Here is a 20,648-nt window from a genome sequence, read left to right on the forward strand (position 1 = left end):
GTTGCATCAGCCGCTGAAAAGTGCTAGGGGCATTACAAAGCCCAAAGGGCATACGGTTGTATTCGAATAATCCGAAGGGGGTACAAAAAGCAGTCTTGGGTTGATCTCTCACAGCCATCGGGACTTGATTGTACCCGCTGGCTAAATCCATGGTGGAAAACCAGCGGGCCCCAGTTAGGGAATCTAAAGACTCCTCGATGCGCGGTAAAGGAAATGCATCCTTACGAGTCTTTGAATTCAACTGACGGTAGTCTACACACATGCGTAGACTACCGTCCTTTTTCTTCACCAACACTATTGGCGAGGCATAAGGGCTACTGCCCTCTTTGATCACTTGTGCCTCAAGCAGCTGATTTATATGGGCTTTAACAACCTCGTACTCTGAAGGAGGTATTCGTCGATAACGCTGTCTCACTGGGATATCGTCAACCAGAGGGATCTCATGGGTAATCAAATTGGTACACCCCAGATCACCCTTGTGTGCAGAAAACACTGAATGATAGTTCCAAAGCAGTGCCTTAACCTGACTGACTTCCTCACACCTGAGCATAGATAAGTCAATGGCTTCAATCTGATCTAATACTGCACTTACCTGAGAGCCCTGACCACTAGCAGAGAGCACTTGGGAGCCCTGGGCATCAGTGGCAGCAACAGACTGTACCTCTACCACCTCAGTGGGCAAGCTAACCACCAAGACACTATTCAGACTACCCAAAATGCTACGAGGGTAAAGCAACACATCCAGCGTCCCTACATTCACTACAGGTACATAAACCGTACCATGAATGACTTTTATCAACTCAGGAGAGGCCAACAATCCAGAAGGCAAACCCTCCTCCAAGGGTTCGAAAAGCACAGTGGTATCTGCAAACTGCCTAGAACATGTTGCAGCCACTAACTTTATAGTACCACCAGGGATACGACATGCGCGACGGCCACGCACTCTAACCTTGCCCACACTACTCTCACTGGGCTGGGTACTAGCTTGCTGACAATGCTGAAGGGCCTGAACCATAATACTTGGGGCTTGTGAAACTGACGGCAAGCTGAATAAGGCGGGGCCATGCTGCCCAAAGAGCTCCTGGTAGCAGCGCCGTAGGATATTCATCCCTAAAACTCCTGGGACTCTAGTGCACGGCCCACCACCAGGACCCCGCACTTTGGTACCAGCCTACCGCACAGCTCCACATCCAACTCAATATACCCGACGTACGGTATTGCAAGACCATTAGCGGCACGAAGTTGTAACCAGTGACATGTCTTCATCCCTCCCTGTCCCCACTGGTCGCTATACTCACGGAAACAGCTCTCTGTTATGGTGGACACCATCGATCCAGTGTCCCCCAAACAGGGAACTGAAACACCCCCAAAAAGGGCAACGAGATGAGGGCAAGACGAAACTAACTGAGGCACGGAAGTAAAAATAGAGCCATCAAACTCCCCAACCGAACAGTGGCTCTGCAGTTCGGTGGGTACTAGTTTTCCGACCGCTGTACAGAATGAGCTGGTTCTTCCCGGGTTGCAGGCACAAACCTGGAAGAAGGCCTCGACCGAGGGGGAGCACGCTGTCCATCGCAGTCCCTAGCAAAATGACCCTCACGTTGGCATCGCCGACATATTACTGGACCACGACGAGGAGAGGCATTTCGGGACTGAAAGCTCTGTAATCGGGCAAGCCCTTGTGTAAGCTGACCTATTTGCTCTTGCTGCAACTTAAGCATCTCGCGCAATTCTGCAAATTCTGAACGTGAACTACTGCTTTCAGCTTGTGGCTCCCCTTGTACCCCACACTGAAACCCATATGCTACCGGAAGTGATTGGCTCCTAGGTCTCGTTCCCCCGGGCATCCCTTCCCGTTCCCAACGTATCGCCTCACCCCGGACATCCAAAAAGGTACATAATGGCTGCCGGCGCACCAATTGTTTAAGTTCACGACGCAATGCCGGATCTAACACAAATTCAACAAATTGGTCGCGCAACAATATTTCTGCATTTGGCATGGCGGAGGACGACTGCTGCTTAACTTTCTCCTGGAGGCCCATCAGGGCAAGGGAGAACTCCAAAAGGGTCTCCCCCTCCCGCTGCCTCCGTGAGAAAAAGGCCTCTTGCAAAGCCACATATGACAACGAACAGCCATACAATTCACGTAGGGCCTCGACTATAAGAGTTGGATTGCTTCTATCGGCGTCAGAACGATGCCTAATTTCCTCCCGAGCCTCACCCTCTAAGTGATCAAACAAAAAGAACGCCTGGTCAGCCGTAGACAAGCAACGGGCCCGGATACAAGCCTGTGCCTCTTCGACCCATTCATCAATACCTATACCTGACGTTCCACTAAATTTTGGACATTTCCGGTCTCTAGGGACAAAAACAAACCCATCTGCTGATGTGGCACCAGCACCTGGCAAAGTAGGCCTAACCGCTGCTGCCGCGTCATTGCCCTGTGTGGTGTTACTCGCTAGGGAACTTACTGAAGGTTGGTCCTGCTTCAACCTCTCATTCTCCACTCTCAACTGAGTCACCAGGTCCCGTAGCTCCTGCAATTCTCCCTCCATCTTGAACAGTAAGCAAACAATTAAATTGCCTGCAAAAATAAGATTTGAGAAAACAGTTGAACATATACCGCTGTCTTGTTCCTACATACACGTTACAAAAACAAATACACATATACACACTAAACCCAACCAATACCAATGTCTCCAAAACAGGAAAAACCACAAAAGCAGGACCCTGCCGACACTACGCCAGTTTGTGGTCAGATGGCAGAGGGAAGATATGAATTAAATAAATTTGAATCAGTTAATTACCCAAAGGGTTAATAATGCCTGACTACGCCACCCTGGGAATCTCACCCAAGGAATTGATTGAAAACATTATGCACAAGTTCCCCACTCTGTGGGAAATAGGCAATGGAGACAGAGGTACTGGTATAAAAATAGAGTATTTATTGTATTTGCAAAGTCAGAAGAAATTTAAAATGCATTCACAAGCTGCATAAACTGGGACCACAATCACACAAATGGTCCAGAAGGACGACACAAGGAGCTGCAGCCTCGGCTAAATGACCGGCCGTACAGGCCTTTACTCTACGTACACTGCAAACTCACCACTCCAAAAGCCCCAGTGCACACGGCAAATCACAGCACTCCGTGAGGAAACATCACCACCTAAAGAAAGACTTTATTTAGCCCTGCTCTTCATCAAAGGTCTGCAGCTCCTGTAAAACAAAACAACACAGCACACACACAAACACACACACACACACACACACACTCAAACAGAAACAAAAAGGATTTACAAAATTCAGGCAGGCAACACAGCTGACACTTAATGCCTGTCAAACACACAATAACAAAATTAACCAAATTAAATTGAATTAAAGAATAAAGAAACAAAACCAATTGTCACTGAAACAAACAAAAAGAAAACATATGTTCACGCCAGTACGCTGGCAATAATACAAAAATTAACCCAAAACAACAAGTAAATCCACTGAAAACATAACTGGACCATATAAGTGCAAAAGCACTCCCACCGCATTAGCGGATTCACAAACGTATCAAAATGGGATTCACGTTCACGAACGCGAATATTCAACCCGGAACAAGACAGCGGTGACGTCACTGCATACCCCTATCACTCTATAACCTAGGGGGAAACTAATCATGTTAATCAGTCGTCACAATACATTTATGCAATAAACCCACATGAGTGAGACATACCGAATAACAGGCACAGGGACCCGGGAATCAGTGGAGGTGAAGGTAATACTCCATAGTGGCAATGCAAAGTTTTAGTTTCAGTTTAATCACTCAGCTGGTGGAGCTCAGGATACACAAGGAGAATAACTTGGCGTATACAGTCGTCATCCGCCCATACGCAGCATCGTATTGACTATGATAAAGGCATAAGTTACTAATGAAATGCAAGTCAGTCAACACGCCATTAGAACACAACGTTACCTGAATGTGATCGCATAAACAGATGAGACACGCCGCCAACAAGTCAAAGCCACAATATCTGCAGCCACAGAGATGTTTACAGTTGCAGCAATTGTCCTGCACAGCTGCAGAAAACCGACATGTATAATCCATGTTTTAAAGAGATGCACATAGCGGTAATAGTTTCACATACCCAAGATAACAACAGCCCTCAGTCCATACGCCGGAAGCGAAACGGGATACCGGGAAGTGACGCTCGTCTGGGTCACACACACGTATGCTGTTTATATATGCGTAATCCAACCCCCTCTATCGGCCCCAACCAATGAATAAACTAATACCCAATAATGACCTCCCGATCTCTACATGCCACAATCATTTAGGCTTGTTAAGCGCAAATTAACAGAGCATCGGCAAATACAGAACACAGCAGTGTCTTAAAGAAATTAAAATTAGCCAGTATTTGTGCACCTGTAAATGTACGAAACGAATGCAATACAGAAGGCAATGCATAATAATTTAGGGCATTTTAATAAAACATTAGTAAATAAATTATATATAAAGTATGAAAACGAATGTATCATTATTTTGGCTAAATTAAGCTGGAGAGGTCATATTTAGTCACAAAGATTTGTCATCATTTCAGAACAAGCTTAAATGCTATCTATAATAACTTACATTATATCCCGAGTCTTCCTTTGTCAAAAATATGTAGAATTCTTTGCGAGTAAAAAAGCAAAAAGTGGAAACGTTTAGCTCACGCGGAGCGAAGGAAAAGCCGTTAATAAAGCAGACTCTCCGTGTATAGAGGATGTGATGAAACAGTCGAGTCGGCAGATGATCATCATTGTTCAAAATGTTTCACGCAGATACTGTTGATGAAAAACTTGGATATTTAAATGTGAAAGTCAAGTGTGCAGTCAGTCAGTTCAGAAAAGCAACCGCGGCGTTATATGGCTGCATCCACGGAGCGGACGCTGCAGATGCACAAAGAAAAAACCTAAAGGCTAAGGTCTTTTTTATGAGGTTTTAATGCTGGTATCCAGTTATATTTTGGCGTCATTTGGGTTGATCAGTTATATTAAAGTACTTTTAATCTTTAAAACTGAAACTAGAGGGAGACGACGCCACAGTTATTCTGTCATCTCAGTTTTACTTTTTCACACATTCACTATGATTTAACGAAATATGAAGTATTACATTTTTAATTGAAATTTACGAAAAACAAATTGGCCTACTCTCTTAACTCTTGACAATCTATTTGGCCTTTAATATACATGTCAGCATGACGTGAAAAACAAGGCGGCATATAGTTTCATGAATTTAACGTGAAAGGCGCGGTTGTTGCGGTTGCTTTTTTTCCATGCGGTGGGGCTTGTCAGTAGCGCGGTCATGCGGTAATGCGGTTACCGCGACAGCCCTACTCACCATAACAACCATAGTTTAATTATGATACGATAATCAATCCTGCAAAAAAACAACACTTTCTCTTTCCATTTTCATATATTATAATAGTGACCATCTCCACTGTGAGACATATGCAATTATCAAATCATCTTTGATGATAACATTGCTAACATTAGATAAATATACTACAGGATGATGAAAACAAATATGAGGTTGTAGCCTTTAAAATGCCAATACTTTCTTTACAAAACACTTACCGCTTACTGTCTGATATATAATAGGTGTGTTCGAGATCATCCGGCGCTGCGCAGACCGATCGGCGAGGTTTGCCGCTTGCAGTCGAGGGCAGTGTTGCCAGATTGGGCGGGTTCCCGCCCAATTGGGCGGTTTTGAATTTGATTGTGCGGGTAAAAATTGGCTTGGGCGGTTGTGCAAAAATTGGGCTGGTTTGGGATCAGTTGGGCGGGTTTGAAACGTGCATTTTATAGGCTAATTATTTAACAAAAAACCCAAATGTGCATGTATTTCATGACGTTACTAAACACACGCCCACTGCATGTGTTTGTGTTGACGCCACGCCGATGATGATGAGTCCGCGTTTAGCCAATCACAAGTGATAGCAGCCAGCCAGATCTCTCAGAGGGAAATCAAGATGTTACAGATAGGAGTTGGAGAGTGACCCGGGCCTGAAGCAAATGGAAAATGCCTTTTAAATCGGAAAATAGCACTGCAAATTCTGCAACACGGACTCCGAATTGCAACGTATACGTTGCTTGTCACACATCGGCCGTGTCTCAATGCGAATGCTGCAGCCTCCGGAGGTCGCATTTCTAGGCTCCATATACGTCATCGACTGTCTTGTTTTAGAATATTAACAGTTATAAAGTTGACTTTTATTCTTAGTTAATAGTAAATTGTTGTAATATGCTTATACCTTGCGAATGTAATGGTCAGTTAACTCAAATAAACCAGGCTTGATGACGTATGCACCCTGCATACGCGACCTCCGCAGGCTGCAGCTGGAGTGAGAAACGGACATCAATTACACGTGTTTGAGCCGTGGATGAATTATCGGAGCATTTCAGGTGAACAGAACCAAATGTTCGGCTGTCATTTAGTCAATTGTGGAACCATGAACTTCAGCCAGACTGTACATAGTTCTGAAAAGTTCAGATGTTCACAGTGTTCTTCAGCTTCCTTGCAAGTTAACGCACAACAGCCTATTATTATTGTTCTGCATTTACTGCTTAAGGTAAGCCTATTTACGATCTCTCTCTCTCACGCACACCTATTTATCAAGAGTAAAAATACATTATTAATAATAATATAAATAGATAAAAAACGTTATTAACGAATTGGGTATTTGAATAATCATAAAACACTTAAATATACGCTGTAAAAGTGCATTGTGCATGTGGGCGAGGGAGCATAATGTAGCTGTTGTGAACAAGTTATGTCATTTTGCTAGTGTGGTTCTGTTCTGGTGTCGCTAGCTATAGTATGTTGCATTAATTGTGTAAGTTAAAATAACTAAATGCTAATCAAATTAAACCAAAATGTTGATTTAAATATTTTGGGCGTTTTTTTTGTGCGTTTGGGCGGGTTTGGAACACTTTTGGGCTGGAAACCATCAACTCTATCTGGCAACACTGGTCGAGGGAGGAACTGAAGACGGAGCTGTCAAGCCGGACACCTGCTGCTTGCCGTAGTGACGTGTGCGCCGTGTTTCCTTGTTTATAATCGCAAATGAAGTGAATTAGATGCTGAATTTGATAAAAACAAACCTTTTAATAAAAAGTTGCAACCAGAAACATTTCATATCGAATATTTTAATTGCTGCTTAAACTGTATACCCGAAAATAACGGGAAACAAGCCTATATTATTAAAATACCAATAGAGTTTGTTATTTTCATTTTTATTTTATTACACGACACAATATAACATATTTTAGGGTATTAAAGTGTTTTTTCCTGTTTTAAAACATGAATGTATAATGTTTATTAGTGAAACTAAAGGTTGGATTAAACTTGAAACGCACGTGATCGTTGTCATCAATGAGGCGACCAATCAAGTAAAGCTGTTACGTCATCACAACTCCGGGCAGCCGCTCTGGAGAAGCTGCACCGGCTGAGCTAGCCGGCTGATCTCGAAACGCTCTTGCGGTACTTAAAAACCATATGACACAGTCACGTGCCTGCAGCGCCAGCTGAAGTCGGACAAAAGTACTAACCAAAATGCACTGCTTCAAGTCAGCCGCCGATCGGTCTGCGCAGCGCCGCATGAAGTCGAACACACTTTGGCTGCGTCCGAAACCGCATAATGTATAGTTAAACAACTTAACGTTAAAACAGTAGGTACTGTATAGTATGAATCCTGGTAGTATGAATGAGATTCGGACGTACTACAAGCGCCATGTTGCTACATCACGTGACATACGTCGTCATCACGTCATGTCATTTCAGCGCGAAAACAACCGCATGCCTCGTCTTCTTCGTTGGATAACTCCTCTCCCGGGGCATCATGGGATAGTGAAGCGTCCATCGTATGCACACTGCAAAATTTAACCGGAAGTAGTAGGTCATCCGGGTACTTTTCGCATACTGTTTTTCGAATACTATGTATTCGGACATACTACTCGCCTCGCCTACTGCTTTTCGCGTACTATATAGTAAGTAGTAGGCTGTTTCGGACGCAGTGCTAATGTCTCTCCTTACACACTTACGTGCTACAACTAGGGATGGCTCCCGCAAAACTGACGTTTCGACACTGTAGCTGTGTCCCAATTCAGGGGCTGCGACCTTCTAAGCATGCGACCTTAAATATGAGCACTCGGTCTTTCAAGGTGGCAGCCTCAGAAATCCGCGAAGAGAACTGAAATGAGACGGTCTAACCTTCGGGCGACCCATAATTGCCGTCACCTGCTGCGCCTGTCAGCAGGACATAGCGGAAACGTTTCTGACTTATTAAAATAAATATGAAATCAGAAAAATATTAATTTAGTTTAGAAAATATGACACGTTGATGTAGATTAAACTATTCAACAGTATATTAAATTTAATTAATCAATCTTAGAAATATATGCATCATAAAAATAATAATATTAACACAAAACATAACTTATAACACTAAAACAGTGACAAACTTTTTTTGATAAATACACACTTTTATTTAATAAAGGTTTTAATTGTTTATTTTAGAATATCCAGCCGCCGTTGCAGGCGCGCAATGAATCTTGGGATATCCTCGGCTGTTAAGGATCCCTTCGTTCTATCCTTAACAGCGCGGAGAAATGAGGACGCATTTTGAGGCTTCATTCTAAGCATCCTTCGAATTGGGACGGCCTTACCAGCCTGAAGTCGCGCTACTGTGACGCAATCGGTCTTAAAATACGTCCTTAGAAGGTCGCAGCCCCTGAATTGGGACACAGCTTGTGTCGAGATCCCGAAGCGTAATGTTTCGAAACACTGCTCCGAAATGTGATTCGAAACACCCATGTCACGTGATATAGTGATTCGAAACACCAAGCGGTGCATTTCACAAGTATTTCGAAAGGTGGCGTACCTGTCGAATCTGCGTCGAATCTTAAACTGACAGGGTAGGAAACAAATCTGACAATACCTCTTAGATGCGTTTTTGGCAAGATCAAATACTATAAATTACTGAAAAGAAGTAATTTTTCCTCATAGGTATGTAAAACTTAGGCTACTTACAAAAAATGCATGTCATCCCTTGTGTGAGAATGTTTTCAAAGGCTGGAGAAATTATATGTAAAAAAGAAGCTGGTTGAGTTTATCAACACAGAACAATTTATATATTTTAATAAAGATCTTTATTTGTAAACAATGTGGCATATTATGGCTTGATATATTTTATGAATGTCTTATTATTTATTTGGTATATCTCTATTCCATTTTTTTTTATTAAATAGACCCGAATAGCCTATAGTTATCGGCAATTGTGAGCCTAAAAGCTCATGTATTTGTCAAACAGATGTTAAAACAACAACAAAAAGCATTTTATTATGATGACGTAACCCATATGCATTTCCCAGGTTCGATCCTAAGATCTACGCATGAGAGTCGAGAGCACTATCCACTCTCCCATTCTATCACTTGTGTGTCAATCAAACAACATGTGGGATACAATTTGTCAGCGCTCGTCTAAAATCTTGTCAAGGCTGCTTCATGTAAAGACATGCATGCAAACGACCGCTAGGTGTCACTGTGGAGGCGGTTTCGGATTGATGTTTCGAAGCCTCGAAACCTACGGCACAATTGATTCAACTGTTTCAGTGTTTCACGAAGCCTCGCTCTGCCCACCACTAGCTACAACCACTGATCTATATAAATGACTGGATTGCGCATAGAACGCTTGACGTAACTGCGTGAGGTGAAGCCAGCACAGAGTTCGAGCCGCCATCTTGGTATACCCAGAGTCATATAATAAGAGAGTTACGACACTCACATAGACGTCCATTGTAAGAATGGAATGCGGAAGTAACAGCGTGTCATGTAGTGACGCATAGTTCCTAACGCAGCACTGAAGCCCATTCATTTCAATGACACCTGCTGGTAAATCGATGAAATGACCGTTTCTCTTTACCTTTTCAGACATTTTATGAATATAGTCAACAGTGATATTTTATGAACTCTGCTGTAGGTAATGGTTATCGTTAAAAATAACTAGTAAAAATGTTATATTTTAATGAGTTGTGTATAATGTGTGAAAAATATAGATTTAATAGTTTAATATTTTATTACTGGTGGCCATCTACTTTATACTGATCTTTTTTATATATTACGAGTAACACTAGGGGGCAACAGCGACAAGCTAAATGCCTTATAAGAAAGTCACACTGCTTCACAATGCTGCTATGTGTTTCATTGTGTTTGGTACGAGTGATGTATCCTCGAAAATCATGTATAATTATATTAACATTTAATGTGTACTATAAATACAATTAAATATGAATTTAGTGTGTTTCTGTTATGCTTCACTGTTACAAATAACTGCGTTGGCGATCTTTTTTGTGATTATAATATATGTGACCGAGTGATAATGATGGGGCGGGGTATACGTGTTCCGTGTTGTCTATAAATAGCGTAAAGGCTGTCAGGGTGCGTCACTTCCTGCTGTGTTTACTTTTCTGTTTCTGCCGGTCGGTGTTTATGATCCTGAAGCGCCATAGTGAGGTAGGAACACGATATTCGGATTAACGCTGTAAGCGTCTGTATAGAGACGTTTAGTCTTTATGTAGTTTGTTGCATTAATTGCAGAACGGGAGCTGCTGTGCGAGCGCATGAGCTGTTAAGTGCAAGGCACGGATGTCATATTTCAGTGTTATGATCCTGAAGCAAGGTAGGAGTATGGCATTGGTTTTAAGGCTATAAATGGCTGTATGGTTATTTTGGGTCTTTACCTGCTCTATGTTGTGTAAATTGCAGGAAGTTAGCTTCCAATTTAAAGAGCTTGTGGGCTGTGGCTAAGTGCAAACAACGAGCTGCATTACATAGCATTTTGACTGACTTGAGTGGGACGCGATTTAGGCGCAGAGCTTTCATTCCACTTGCGGATTACCGTAGAGGTATGTGTAGGTTAAAGGGGTAGGTCGAGTATAGTAATTCATGATAACATTGTGTGGTTTAATGAATTGATTATGGAAATGTATGTGTATGATATTGTGGGTTTGATATTATGATTGTTTTGATTTTATGGTAATTTATATTTAATGTTAATGTAATTGATTAAATGTGGTTTGTTTTTCTGTTTTGTTTAACAGATTTTCCATTGTGGAACTTTGTACACATGGACCTCTGATTCTTAGGCCCTGCTGTTTTGCTTAGGATTAAATTGTGTTATTTGAGTTGATTATATATTGATTGTTTTGGAAACTACTAATTCTATTAATTTATTATTATACATTGATTGTTTTGGAAACCAATCATTTCATTAATTTATTATTTTGATTTTGTTTTGTATGTATTGTACCAACCGCCAAAACCTCAAGCACTGTGACTCGGGGAGAATTTAATCAACTTTTCTGTGTTTTAGGAGCCAGCCTGCGTGGAGTTCTTTCTCTTTGGGGTCATCTGGGTTTTCCCCACTGCCTGTGGTATGAGGTGTCCTGCACTGCATGGATGTTGAGTTTAGTGTGTAGAATTATTTGTATTGTTCACTGCACTTCTATTTAACCGTGTGATTTGCATCACGTGTGTGTGCTCGAGGCGGTGGGTTCCTGTCCCTTGATGCCCTTTTCTCCTTCGCGCAGGCCTGGTTAACCTGGAACTATAACTGGTGGGTTATATTTTAATATTTGAACTGACATTTACCCCTTTTTAAATTGAATGTTTATTTTTAAATTATTGTGAATAAACTGGGAAAATCCTGATCTATTTTAGTGAAATTTTATTACTGATAAACAATAAACTTGTTGAACTTGAAGGTCACGTCTCTGTTCTTGTATTTATTGATTACTGAACCTGAGGTTCTGAGTCTAACGATTTCCGGGGATAAGCCCGGTGGCGTAGTCGGATGTAAGAGTGCCACTCGGTTACATGTGGCGTAGTCGGCAGGATTGAGCTTGTGTAAAACGAGACGTGACTTCCAAGTGTAACGTGATTATATCTGGCGGTTGTTGTGTTTTTTTCTTGTTTTTTTTTCTTTAGCAAAACAGCAGTGGCCTATTAGTGGTTGAGATCACTTCTGGCAAGGATGACGGAAGGAGCTGATTTACCCGCCATGGAGGCAGAGATGCAAGAGTTGCGGGACTTGGTGCAGCAGCTAAGAACTGATAATCGACGTCTGGTAGGGGCTCAAATTGCTCCTATAAGAACTGAATCTACTCCTCCTGTTTTGTCTGATATTCCCAGGTCCTCAGCCCAGTCTAATGGGTTCCATGACCGGTTGGTGTATGTGCCCAGGGAAAGAAAATGTCCTGTCTTTAGAGGTACTGTGGGAATCGGAATAGCCGAATGGGTAGACGAGGTCCGCGCCAGTGTGCGGGCCCGGGGTTTTACACCTGTGGATCAGGCTTACTTCATTTATGATCACTTGGAAGGGGAGGCTAAGAATGAAATTAAATATAGGCCCAGGGCAGAAAGGGAAGACCCAGATATGATCCTTTCTATTCTTCAAGAGGTGTATGGATGCCCCCAATCTTATGTTGCATTACAAGAAAAATTCTTTTCCCGTAAACAACTTGATGGTGAGTCGCTACAGGAGTATTCTCATGCGTTGTTTAGTCTTATGAACGATGTGCTGGAAAGCGCACCAGATACAGTATCTAACTCTGATATATTGTTGAGGGATCAGTTTGTCGAACATGTGGTTGATCCAGCCCTTCGCAGGGCATTAAAACAAGTTGTTCGAGCTCATCCAAATTATACACTTTTGGATATTCGTAAAGAGGCTATTCGATGGGAGCGGGAAGGTATGGCGGTAGAAGGGCGGTCACGAAGTTATTCCGTGCCCTCGTTGTGTGCCACGCAGGTATCTACCACATCAATTTCCTCTAATGCAGGTAACTATTCGGCAGAAATTGCTGAAATAAAAGAACTGTTAAAACGACAACAGGAACAACTAAATCAGCTGGGGGAACAGCTTTCCCGCTTGCAGAATCCTCCTAAGCGACCCACTATGTATCGTAATCAAGTTGTTTGTAGGCGTTGTCAACAGCCTGGCCATTTTGCTAGCCATTGTGAAAATGAACGTGTTGAACCCCAGACGCAGTCTCATTTCAGACAGAGAATAGGATCCCATCAGCAGCTGTCGGAAAACTAGCTCCCTCTGAGTCGCTGAGTCACGGTTCTGGAGGGGGCAGCTCTGACTCAAGTAATCTTAATGAGGTAAGCTGCCTCAATGCGTCTAAATTAGTAGGGTCATGCCCATCAGTTAGCGTGCTTATGGGCGGGGTCAGGGTATCATGTCTATTGGATACTGGATCAATGGTGTCCACGGTAGCAGAGAGTTTTTTTTTCCAACATTTTAATGAACAACTTCATTCATGTAATTGGTTACAACTCAAAGCTGCTAATGGGTTGGATATACCTTACTTGGGTTATGCTGAAGTAAATGTAGAGGTTTTAGGGAAAGTTATACCAAATAAGGGGATCCTTATAGTAAAAGACACCCCTGACTTGCAGGCGAAAACAAATATGCCAGGTGTGTTGGGAATGAATATTATTAGTGAGTGTTATGATTTGCTGTTTAGTCAGCATGGTGACTCTCTTTTCAGCCTACCATGTGTCCAGCAGGCTCCCAAGGTGTGGCAACAGGCCCTCCAGTTTTGTCATGATACCTCTTCATCGGTTAGGCCCCACACCGGGATTGCAAGAGTTAGGGGTAGGTACTCTGTTCACTTACCAAATGGTGCCATGAAGTTAGTGGCAGCTACCTGCTCTCAACACCTAAATGATCATCTTCAAACTGTTGTTTTTGAGCCATTTTCTGATGTTGTGCTTCCTGCTGGGGTATTAGTAGTTCCTGCTGTTGTACAGGTGGTTAAGGGCACTGCTTACATTCCTGTAATTAACGTCAGTAGTATAGATGCTCGCCTTCCTTTGCGCTGTACTTTAGGGACTTTGAAGCAAGCTCAGATAGTTAGTTTACCTGCTGGAGTTGAGGAAGTTCCATTTTCAGCGAGGGTGGGGGGTGTTCAGGCTATGGTGGGTATGCAAGAAGGGCAGATTGGCAGAGTACAGCAGCTGATACAGTCACTTGACTTGTCAACGCTATCGGAGTTAGAGCAGAGTAAGGTCACGGCCCTATTGACAAAGTATCAGTCAGTGTTTGCGACCCATGAAGGGAGATTTAGGCTGCACTACCCTTATTAGTCACGAGATCCCCTTAACCGATGAGGTGCCGGTACGGCAAAGGTATAGGCGCATTCCACCTGCTGAATATGACTCTGTAAAGGCACACATAAATCAACTCTTAGAAAGTCAGGTAATAAGGGAGAGTTGCAGCCCCTATGCATCCCCCATAGTTCTAGTGAAGAAGAAAGATGGTGCTTTGCGACTATGTGTGGATTATCGTCAGCTTAATCGCAAGACCCGAAAAGATGCTTTCCCTCTCCCTCGAATCGAGGAGTCCCTGGATGCCCTTTCAGGAGCCCGGTGGTTCTCAACATTAGACTTAGCAAGTGGCTACAATCAGGTGCCTGTCGAGGAAAAGGATAAATGCAAGACTGCTTTTTGTACACCCTTTGGACTCTTCGAATTCAACCGTATGCCCTTTGGGCTTTCCAATGCACCGAGTACATTTCAGAGGCTCATGGAGCGCATGTTCGGGTCCCAGCATTTTCAAACTTTGCTACTTTACCTAGATGATGTGATTGTATTCCCTGGCTCAATGGATCAACATTTGGAATGATTGGACAAAGTTCTGGGTCGGCTGCATCAAGAAGGTCTTAAGGTGAAATTGGAGAAGTGCTGTTTCTTCAAGACGGAGGTAAAATACTTGGGGCACGTGATATCTAACAAGGGGGTCTCTACTGACCCGGAGAAGATTGCTGCTGTATCTAATTGGCCTCGACCGACAGATGTAACGACATTAAGATCTTTTTTGGGATTCGCTAGCTATTACAGACGGTTTGTCAAAGACTTTTCAGTGATTGCAGCCCCTTTGTACCATCTGATTGGAGAACTGGGTGGAAGTAAGGACAAAAAGAACGCGCGGAGATCTGTGAGCAGTGTTTGGACTCTGGCCTGTGAAAAAAGTTTTCAAGATTTGAAGGGGTGTCTGACTAATACTCCTGTGCTGGCCTATGCTAATTTTTCACTACCCTTCATTTTGGAAGTAGATGCCTGTCAGAATGGGCTGGGAGCAGTATTGTCACAAGAGCAGGAAGGGAAAGTGAGGCCTCTTGCCTATGCAAGTAGAACATTAAGTCGGACTGAGAAGAGGATGCCAAACTATAGTTCTATGAAGCTAGAGTTCCTCGCTCTGAAATGGGCAATGGCGGAGAAGTTCCGAGAATATTTATTAGGCCACAAGTGTATTGTATGGACAGATAACAACCCTTTGAGTCATTTAAGCACCGCAAAACTTGGGGCAACAGAGCTACGGTGGGCAGCGGAGTTGGAAGCATTTGATTATACTATTCGTTATCGCCCTGGACGGACAAATGGAAACGCAGACTCATTATCAAGACAACATGCCCCAGAGGAGTTCTCCCTTGTTGATAATGTTCTCCCAGGAACTTTAGTGCCCGTACAGTTGGAACAGGCAATAGGTCAGAGATTAGTCATTGCTCACCAGTCTGAGATGTCTGTTTTGCCAGCTTATTCCATGGACAATCTTGCTGAGCTTCAACAAAGTGACCCTGTAATTGGTGCTTTTCTTTATTTTTGGCGACACAAACGGAGGCCAAGTCACATGGAACGGCAAGCATTGAGTAAGTTTGTACTAGAATTGCTGAGACAGTGGGACCGTCTGGTGGAGCGAGATAAAGTCCTGTACCGTAAGACCTTCCGTCCCGATGGAGGAGAAGAAGTGTTACAACTAGTATTGCCAGAATTATTACAAGAAGAGGTGTTACAACAATTGCATCAAGGGCATGGCCATCAAGGCATTGAGAGAACAACTGAGCTTGTGCGCTCAAGATGTTACTGGCCTGGGATGTATAAAGCAGTTAAGAAGTGGTGTGAGGAATGTGAACGTTGCATTTTGGCTAAACCAGCACAACCCCCGGTTCGGGCACCAATGGGACATTTAATTGCTGCAAGACCAAATCAAATCCTGGCGATTGACTTTACCTTCCTGGAGCGTTCAAGAGATGGCAAGGAACAAGTATTAATAATGACTGACGTTTTCTCCAAGTTTACACAGGCAGTCCCAACCTACGATCAACGGGCCTCTACAGTCGCAAACGTCTTGGTGAAGGAGTGGTTTTGTCGCTTTGGAGTCCCGGCCCGAATTCATTCAGACCAGGGTCGAAGCTTCGAGGGTGCATTGATACAACAACTTTGCGAGTTGTATGGGATACAGAAGACTCGTACAACACCCTATCATCCTCAAGGTAACGGCCAATGTGAGCGCTTTAACCGAACCTTGCATAGCCTCCTTTGTACACTTCCAAGATCTGCAAAAGCTGACTGGACTAATTATCTGCCCCAACTGTTGGTCTCTTATAACACCACCATACATCAGACAACAGGAGAATGTCCACATTTTCTAATGTTTGGCCAAGAGCCTAATTTACCAGTTGATTTTCTTCTTGGAAGAGTGCCACCGCCAACAGCTGGGACTGTAGTGGATTGGATGGAGGAACATCGAGAACGTTTGCAAGTGGCATTTGATGGGGCTCGGGAGAAGATTCAGGCGGCGGCCCAGTTGAGGAAGGAGAGACATGACCAGAAGGGGTATAGCCATCACTTGAAAGAAGGAAAGTTAGTCTATCGAAAAGACCATAGTAATCGAGGTAGAAATAAAATACAAGATGTCTGGAGCCCGACCAAGTACAAGGTAATTCAGGCACCTGCAGAAGGAGGAGCAGTGTATTTGATCGCTCCCCTAGATAAACGCACCATGGTGAAAAGGGTACATCGTACTATGTTGAAGCCTGTGCCTGAGGATTCGTCTTTGCCCCTGTCGTCATGCGTGGGACCTGAGACACTGCCACCTGTGAATATTGAGCTTGAAGAAGAAATGGAAGATGGACAATGGATTTATGTTCCACTGCTAGAAGCTACACCCGTTACAGTATCTGTTCCTGTGGTTCCTTCTCCTGGCCGTACAGAGTCTGTAGCTGGTCGATTGCATTTGGATGATGGGCAGGAGGTGCCAGAGCAGGTGATACATGTGCCACCGTCTGTTGAGGCTGAGGCGTCGAGCAATGGAGAAGATCTTCCACGTCGGACAGCAAGAGAAACCGCAGGGAGACATTCTAACCCTCATCACTTGCCTAGGGCTGTGGGGAGTGGTGCAAATGGGGCTGTGACATCTGTCCTTGGTCATAGTGAAAGGGTCACAGTTGTTTTTAGGCCCTGGGTGTAGTTCTAAGCATTTTTCCGCCTTTAAGTGTGCCGACGGGACGTCGACACAGAGGGAGGGGGTGAATTGTGACCGAGTGATAATGATGGGGCGGGGTATACGTGTTCCGTGTTGTCTATAAATAGCGTAAAGGCTGTCAGGGTGCGTCACTTCCTGCTGTGTTGACTGTTCTGTTTCTTCCGGTCGGTGTTTGTGATCCTGAAGCGCCCTAGTGAGGTAGGAACACGATATTCCGATTAACGCTGTAAGCTATACACCAACGCTGTACAGAGACGTTTAGTCTTTATGTAGTTTGTTGCATTAATTGCAGAACGGGAGCTGCTGTGCGAGCGCATGAGCTGTTAAGTGCAAGGCACGGATGTCATATTTCGGTGTTATGATCCTGAAGCAAGGTAGGAGTATGGCATTGGTTTTAAGGCTATAAATGGCTGTATGGTTATTTTGGGTCTTTACCTGCTCTATGTTGTGTAAATTGCAGGAAGTTAGCTTCCAATTTGAACGAGCTTGTGGGCTGTGGCTAAGTGCAAACAACCAGCTGCATTACGTAGCATTTTGACTGACTTGAGTGGGACGCGATTTAGGTGCAGAGCTTTCATTCCACTTGCGGATTACCGTAGAGGTATGTGTAGGTTAAAGGGGTAGGTCGAGTATAGTAATTCATGATAACATTGTGTGGTTTAATGAATTGATTATGGAAATGTATGTGTATGATATTGTGGGTTTGATATTATGATTGTTTTTATTTTATGGTAATTTATATTTAATGTTAATGTAATTGATTAAATGTGGTTTGCTTTTCTGTTTTGTTTAACAGATTTTCCATTGTGGAACTTTGTACACATGGACCTCTGATTCTTAGGCCCTGCTGTTTTGCTTAGGATTAAATTGTGTTATTTGAGTTGATTTTACATTGATTGTTTTGGAAATTACTCATTCTCTTAATTTATTATTATACATTGATTGTTTTGGAAATCACTCATTCCATTAATTTATTATTTTGATTTTGTTTTGTATGTATTGTACCAACCGCCAAGACCTCAAGCCCTGTGACTCGGGGAGAATTTAATCAATTTTTCTGTGTTTTAGGAGCCAGCCTGCGTGGAGTTCTTTCTCTTTGGGGTCATCTGGGTTTTCCCCACTGCCTGTGGTATGAGGTGTCCTGCACTGCATGGATGTTGAGTTTAGTGTGTAGAATTATTTGCATTGTTCACTGCACTTTTATTTAAACGTGTGATTTGCATCACGTGTGTGTGCTCGAGGCGGTGGGTTCCTGTCCCTTGATGCCCTTTTCTCCTTCGCGCAGGCCTGGTTAACCTGGAACTATAACTGGTGGGTTATATTTTAATATTTGAACTGACATGTACCCCTTTTAAATTGAATGTTTATTTTTAAATGATTGTGAATAAAGTAGGAAAATCCTGATCTATCTTAGTGAAATTTTATTTATGATAAACAATAAAATTGTTGAACTTGAAGGTCACGTCTCTGTTCTTGTATTTATTGATTATTGAACCTGAGGTTCTGTGTCTAACGATTTCCGGGGCTAAGCCCGGTGGCGTAGTCGGATGTAAGAGTGCCACTCGGTTACATATAGTAAAAGTGTAGGAATTATGGTTTTAGCAGATTGATAGCCATTTATATAGCCATATTTTTGCTACAAAAATAAAAGATAAACTGTGTTGCTGTAGTTGGTATAGATAACCACAGTTGGGTCACCATTAACTGTTTATCTGTATTAACTGATTTACTGTACTTTCCATCACTCCCTAGTAAAAAACGTTATAAACATAGTAACTATAGTGATCAATTCACATTACAAGCTAATATTTACCTAAAATAGCTGAAAACCTATGCAAACAGATTGACAGCCCTGCTTGGTTTGGAACTGCAGAACGTTACATGAATCACGTGACCGCACGGCGGCGAGATCAAAGCGTTTCGTAACTCTGTTATTATACGACTCTGGGTATACCCAACCGGCAGAGAGCGTCATTGACTTCCATTCAAAATCATAATCAAAATTTACCCCCTTTACAGCGTATCAGTTACACAAGGTTAATTTTTAGGATATGTGTACGTTAATTATTTGTTAATTCTGGTGTTATTTGCAATGTTTATGTTTTAATCGGGCAGGATAATGGATTTATAAAAAACCGTTAAGGTGAGTGTGTCTGTTGCATTTGTTAATGACACGGGTATAAATAAAGTTTTGTTTGACATTCTGTGACGGTCAGCGTTATTTCTCTAAATAAGTTCAGGTAACTTGTAAGTTTAGATAACATAATTACAAAACTAGCAAATTATTGCATGCACATACGGTACAAAGCATCATTATGTATTTAGATTTCAGAATGAGCACGTTTAATGTCCTTAATACTAAATATGCTGCGGTCTGTCTGCTGATCTGATACTGTAATAAAGAAATAACTGATTAAAACGCAAAATGTACAACTTTCAGTAAATAACTATTTACATGCTTTGGACGTTTTTGTTGTAATAATGTACAGGGTAACTTCACATATAAAAACGAAGACGAGTAAAGTGATGTTTTATCATTAAAATCTGATAACGTCCATTGGTTTAATAGAACGTTTGGGTATACCAACATGGCGGCGCGGTGGCTTCACAAGTGTGACGTCATGCGCAATCCAGTCATTTATATTCACCTTATTCCGCCACGCCCCTTTTTAATTCTTCGCTCTTCCGCATTTTGTCAACCGACTTCCGCTGCTAATATGGCACAGTGCATTCGGTGGTTAGTTTGGTGGTTAGAAGATTGTTTGTAGTTCACTATAACTTTAGCCAAATGACAAATATCGCTACTGCTGTAAATGTTTTAAATTAGGAGCACGGTTAAAACTTCATACGACGCTCGGATAGTCTTATATTGTCCCATCAATCGTCTCGTGGTTAGACGATATGAAGCGGCCGCGGCAAGTAACCTGGCATATTTAATTACCTCGTCCTGTCAGGAGTTGATGGAGCAACATTGAAAATTATTAAAAGTATGTCTACCAATATTTACACAGTGATTTCGTCTTTTTTTATAGCAAATGTGCACCTTAGCCAGTCCAATAACTATTTCGTTTGTATGTGGTACCATGATAGAATTCATTTGCAAACTTGCCAACACTTATTCCTTCAAATCAGGAGACTTAAATCCTTTTAAGTGGAATCTACAAAGCTCACATATGGTTTAAGAAATTCCTTACAGATAATATATGATCACACTGTAAAGGTTTATATAACTGCATGGGAGGTTACATCTGATCACATAGTAAATGTTTAATATAACTGCATGACATGTA

General features: G+C 42.5%; 3 protein-coding genes and 1 long non-coding RNA gene across 22 annotated transcripts in view; 3 read left to right on the forward strand and 1 right to left on the reverse strand.

Moving 5' to 3' along the window:
- The window catches only part of LOC129437205 (protein NLRC3-like), a 578,808-nt gene that overhangs the window by 393,354 nt on the left and 164,806 nt on the right, over positions 1-20,648 (forward strand). The window lies entirely within an intron of this gene.
- Positions 1,332-4,317, reverse strand: LOC141361643 (uncharacterized). The gene is made up of 3 exons (XM_073863226.1): positions 3,963-4,317; positions 3,723-3,894; positions 1,332-3,641 (listed from the first exon to the last, which is right to left on the reverse strand). Exon 3 carries the CDS (start codon positions 2,553-2,555, stop codon positions 1,476-1,478), a length of 1,080 nt encoding a protein of 359 aa, XP_073719327.1. The 5' UTR covers positions 2,556-3,641; positions 3,723-3,894; positions 3,963-4,317; the 3' UTR covers positions 1,332-1,475.
- Positions 10,404-18,809, forward strand: LOC129421839 (uncharacterized). Of its 18 annotated transcripts, XR_012367531.1 has the most exons (7): positions 10,407-10,707; positions 10,794-11,643; positions 12,015-12,153; positions 13,089-13,193; positions 13,583-13,689; positions 18,427-18,487; positions 18,600-18,804. XR_012367531.1 is itself a non-coding variant. In XM_073862775.1 (6 exons), the coding sequence occupies exons 3-6, from the start codon at positions 12,061-12,063 to the stop codon at positions 18,619-18,621; spliced, it is 777 nt and encodes a 258-aa protein (XP_073718876.1). In that variant the 5' UTR covers positions 10,404-10,707; positions 10,794-11,643; positions 12,015-12,060; the 3' UTR covers positions 18,622-18,772. The 18 variants fall into 18 exon arrangements, 5 of the variants coding, with proteins under 5 accessions (XP_073718876.1, XP_073718879.1, XP_073718877.1 ...); XM_073862775.1 differs by having other exon boundaries at positions 10,404-10,707; positions 13,089-13,689; positions 18,600-18,772; XM_073862778.1 differs by lacking the exon at positions 13,583-13,689 and having other exon boundaries at positions 10,405-10,707; positions 18,600-18,809.
- LOC141361455 (uncharacterized) lies at positions 16,971-18,404 on the forward strand. Of its 2 annotated transcripts, XR_012367536.1 has the most exons (4): positions 16,971-17,556; positions 17,651-17,732; positions 17,819-17,959; positions 18,155-18,404. It is a non-coding gene; the product is annotated as an uncharacterized lncRNA (long non-coding RNA). The 2 variants fall into 2 exon arrangements; XR_012367535.1 differs by having other exon boundaries at positions 17,819-18,404.

Source organism: Misgurnus anguillicaudatus, chromosome 24 (genome assembly GCF_027580225.2).
Source record: "Misgurnus anguillicaudatus chromosome 24, ASM2758022v2, whole genome shotgun sequence".
Classification (NCBI taxonomy): domain Eukaryota; kingdom Metazoa; phylum Chordata; class Actinopteri; order Cypriniformes; family Cobitidae; genus Misgurnus; species Misgurnus anguillicaudatus.

Bases quoted from the DNA above. Each gene is read 5' to 3' on its own strand.
- LOC141361643 (XM_073863226.1), bottom strand. From the start codon at position 2,555: ATGGAGGGAGAATTGCAGGAGCTACGGGACCTGGTGACTCAGTTGAGA.
- LOC129421839 (XM_073862775.1), top strand. From the start codon at position 12,061: ATGACGGAAGGAGCTGATTTACCCGCCATGGAGGCAGAGATGCAAGAG. The intron at 12,154-13,088 runs GTAGGGGCTCAA...GTCTCATTTCAG, and splicing joins GAACTGATAATCGACGTCTG to ACAGAGAATAGGATCCCATC. The intron at 13,690-18,426 runs GTAGGTACTCTG...TCTGTGTTTTAG, and splicing joins CGGGATTGCAAGAGTTAGGG to GAGCCAGCCTGCGTGGAGTT.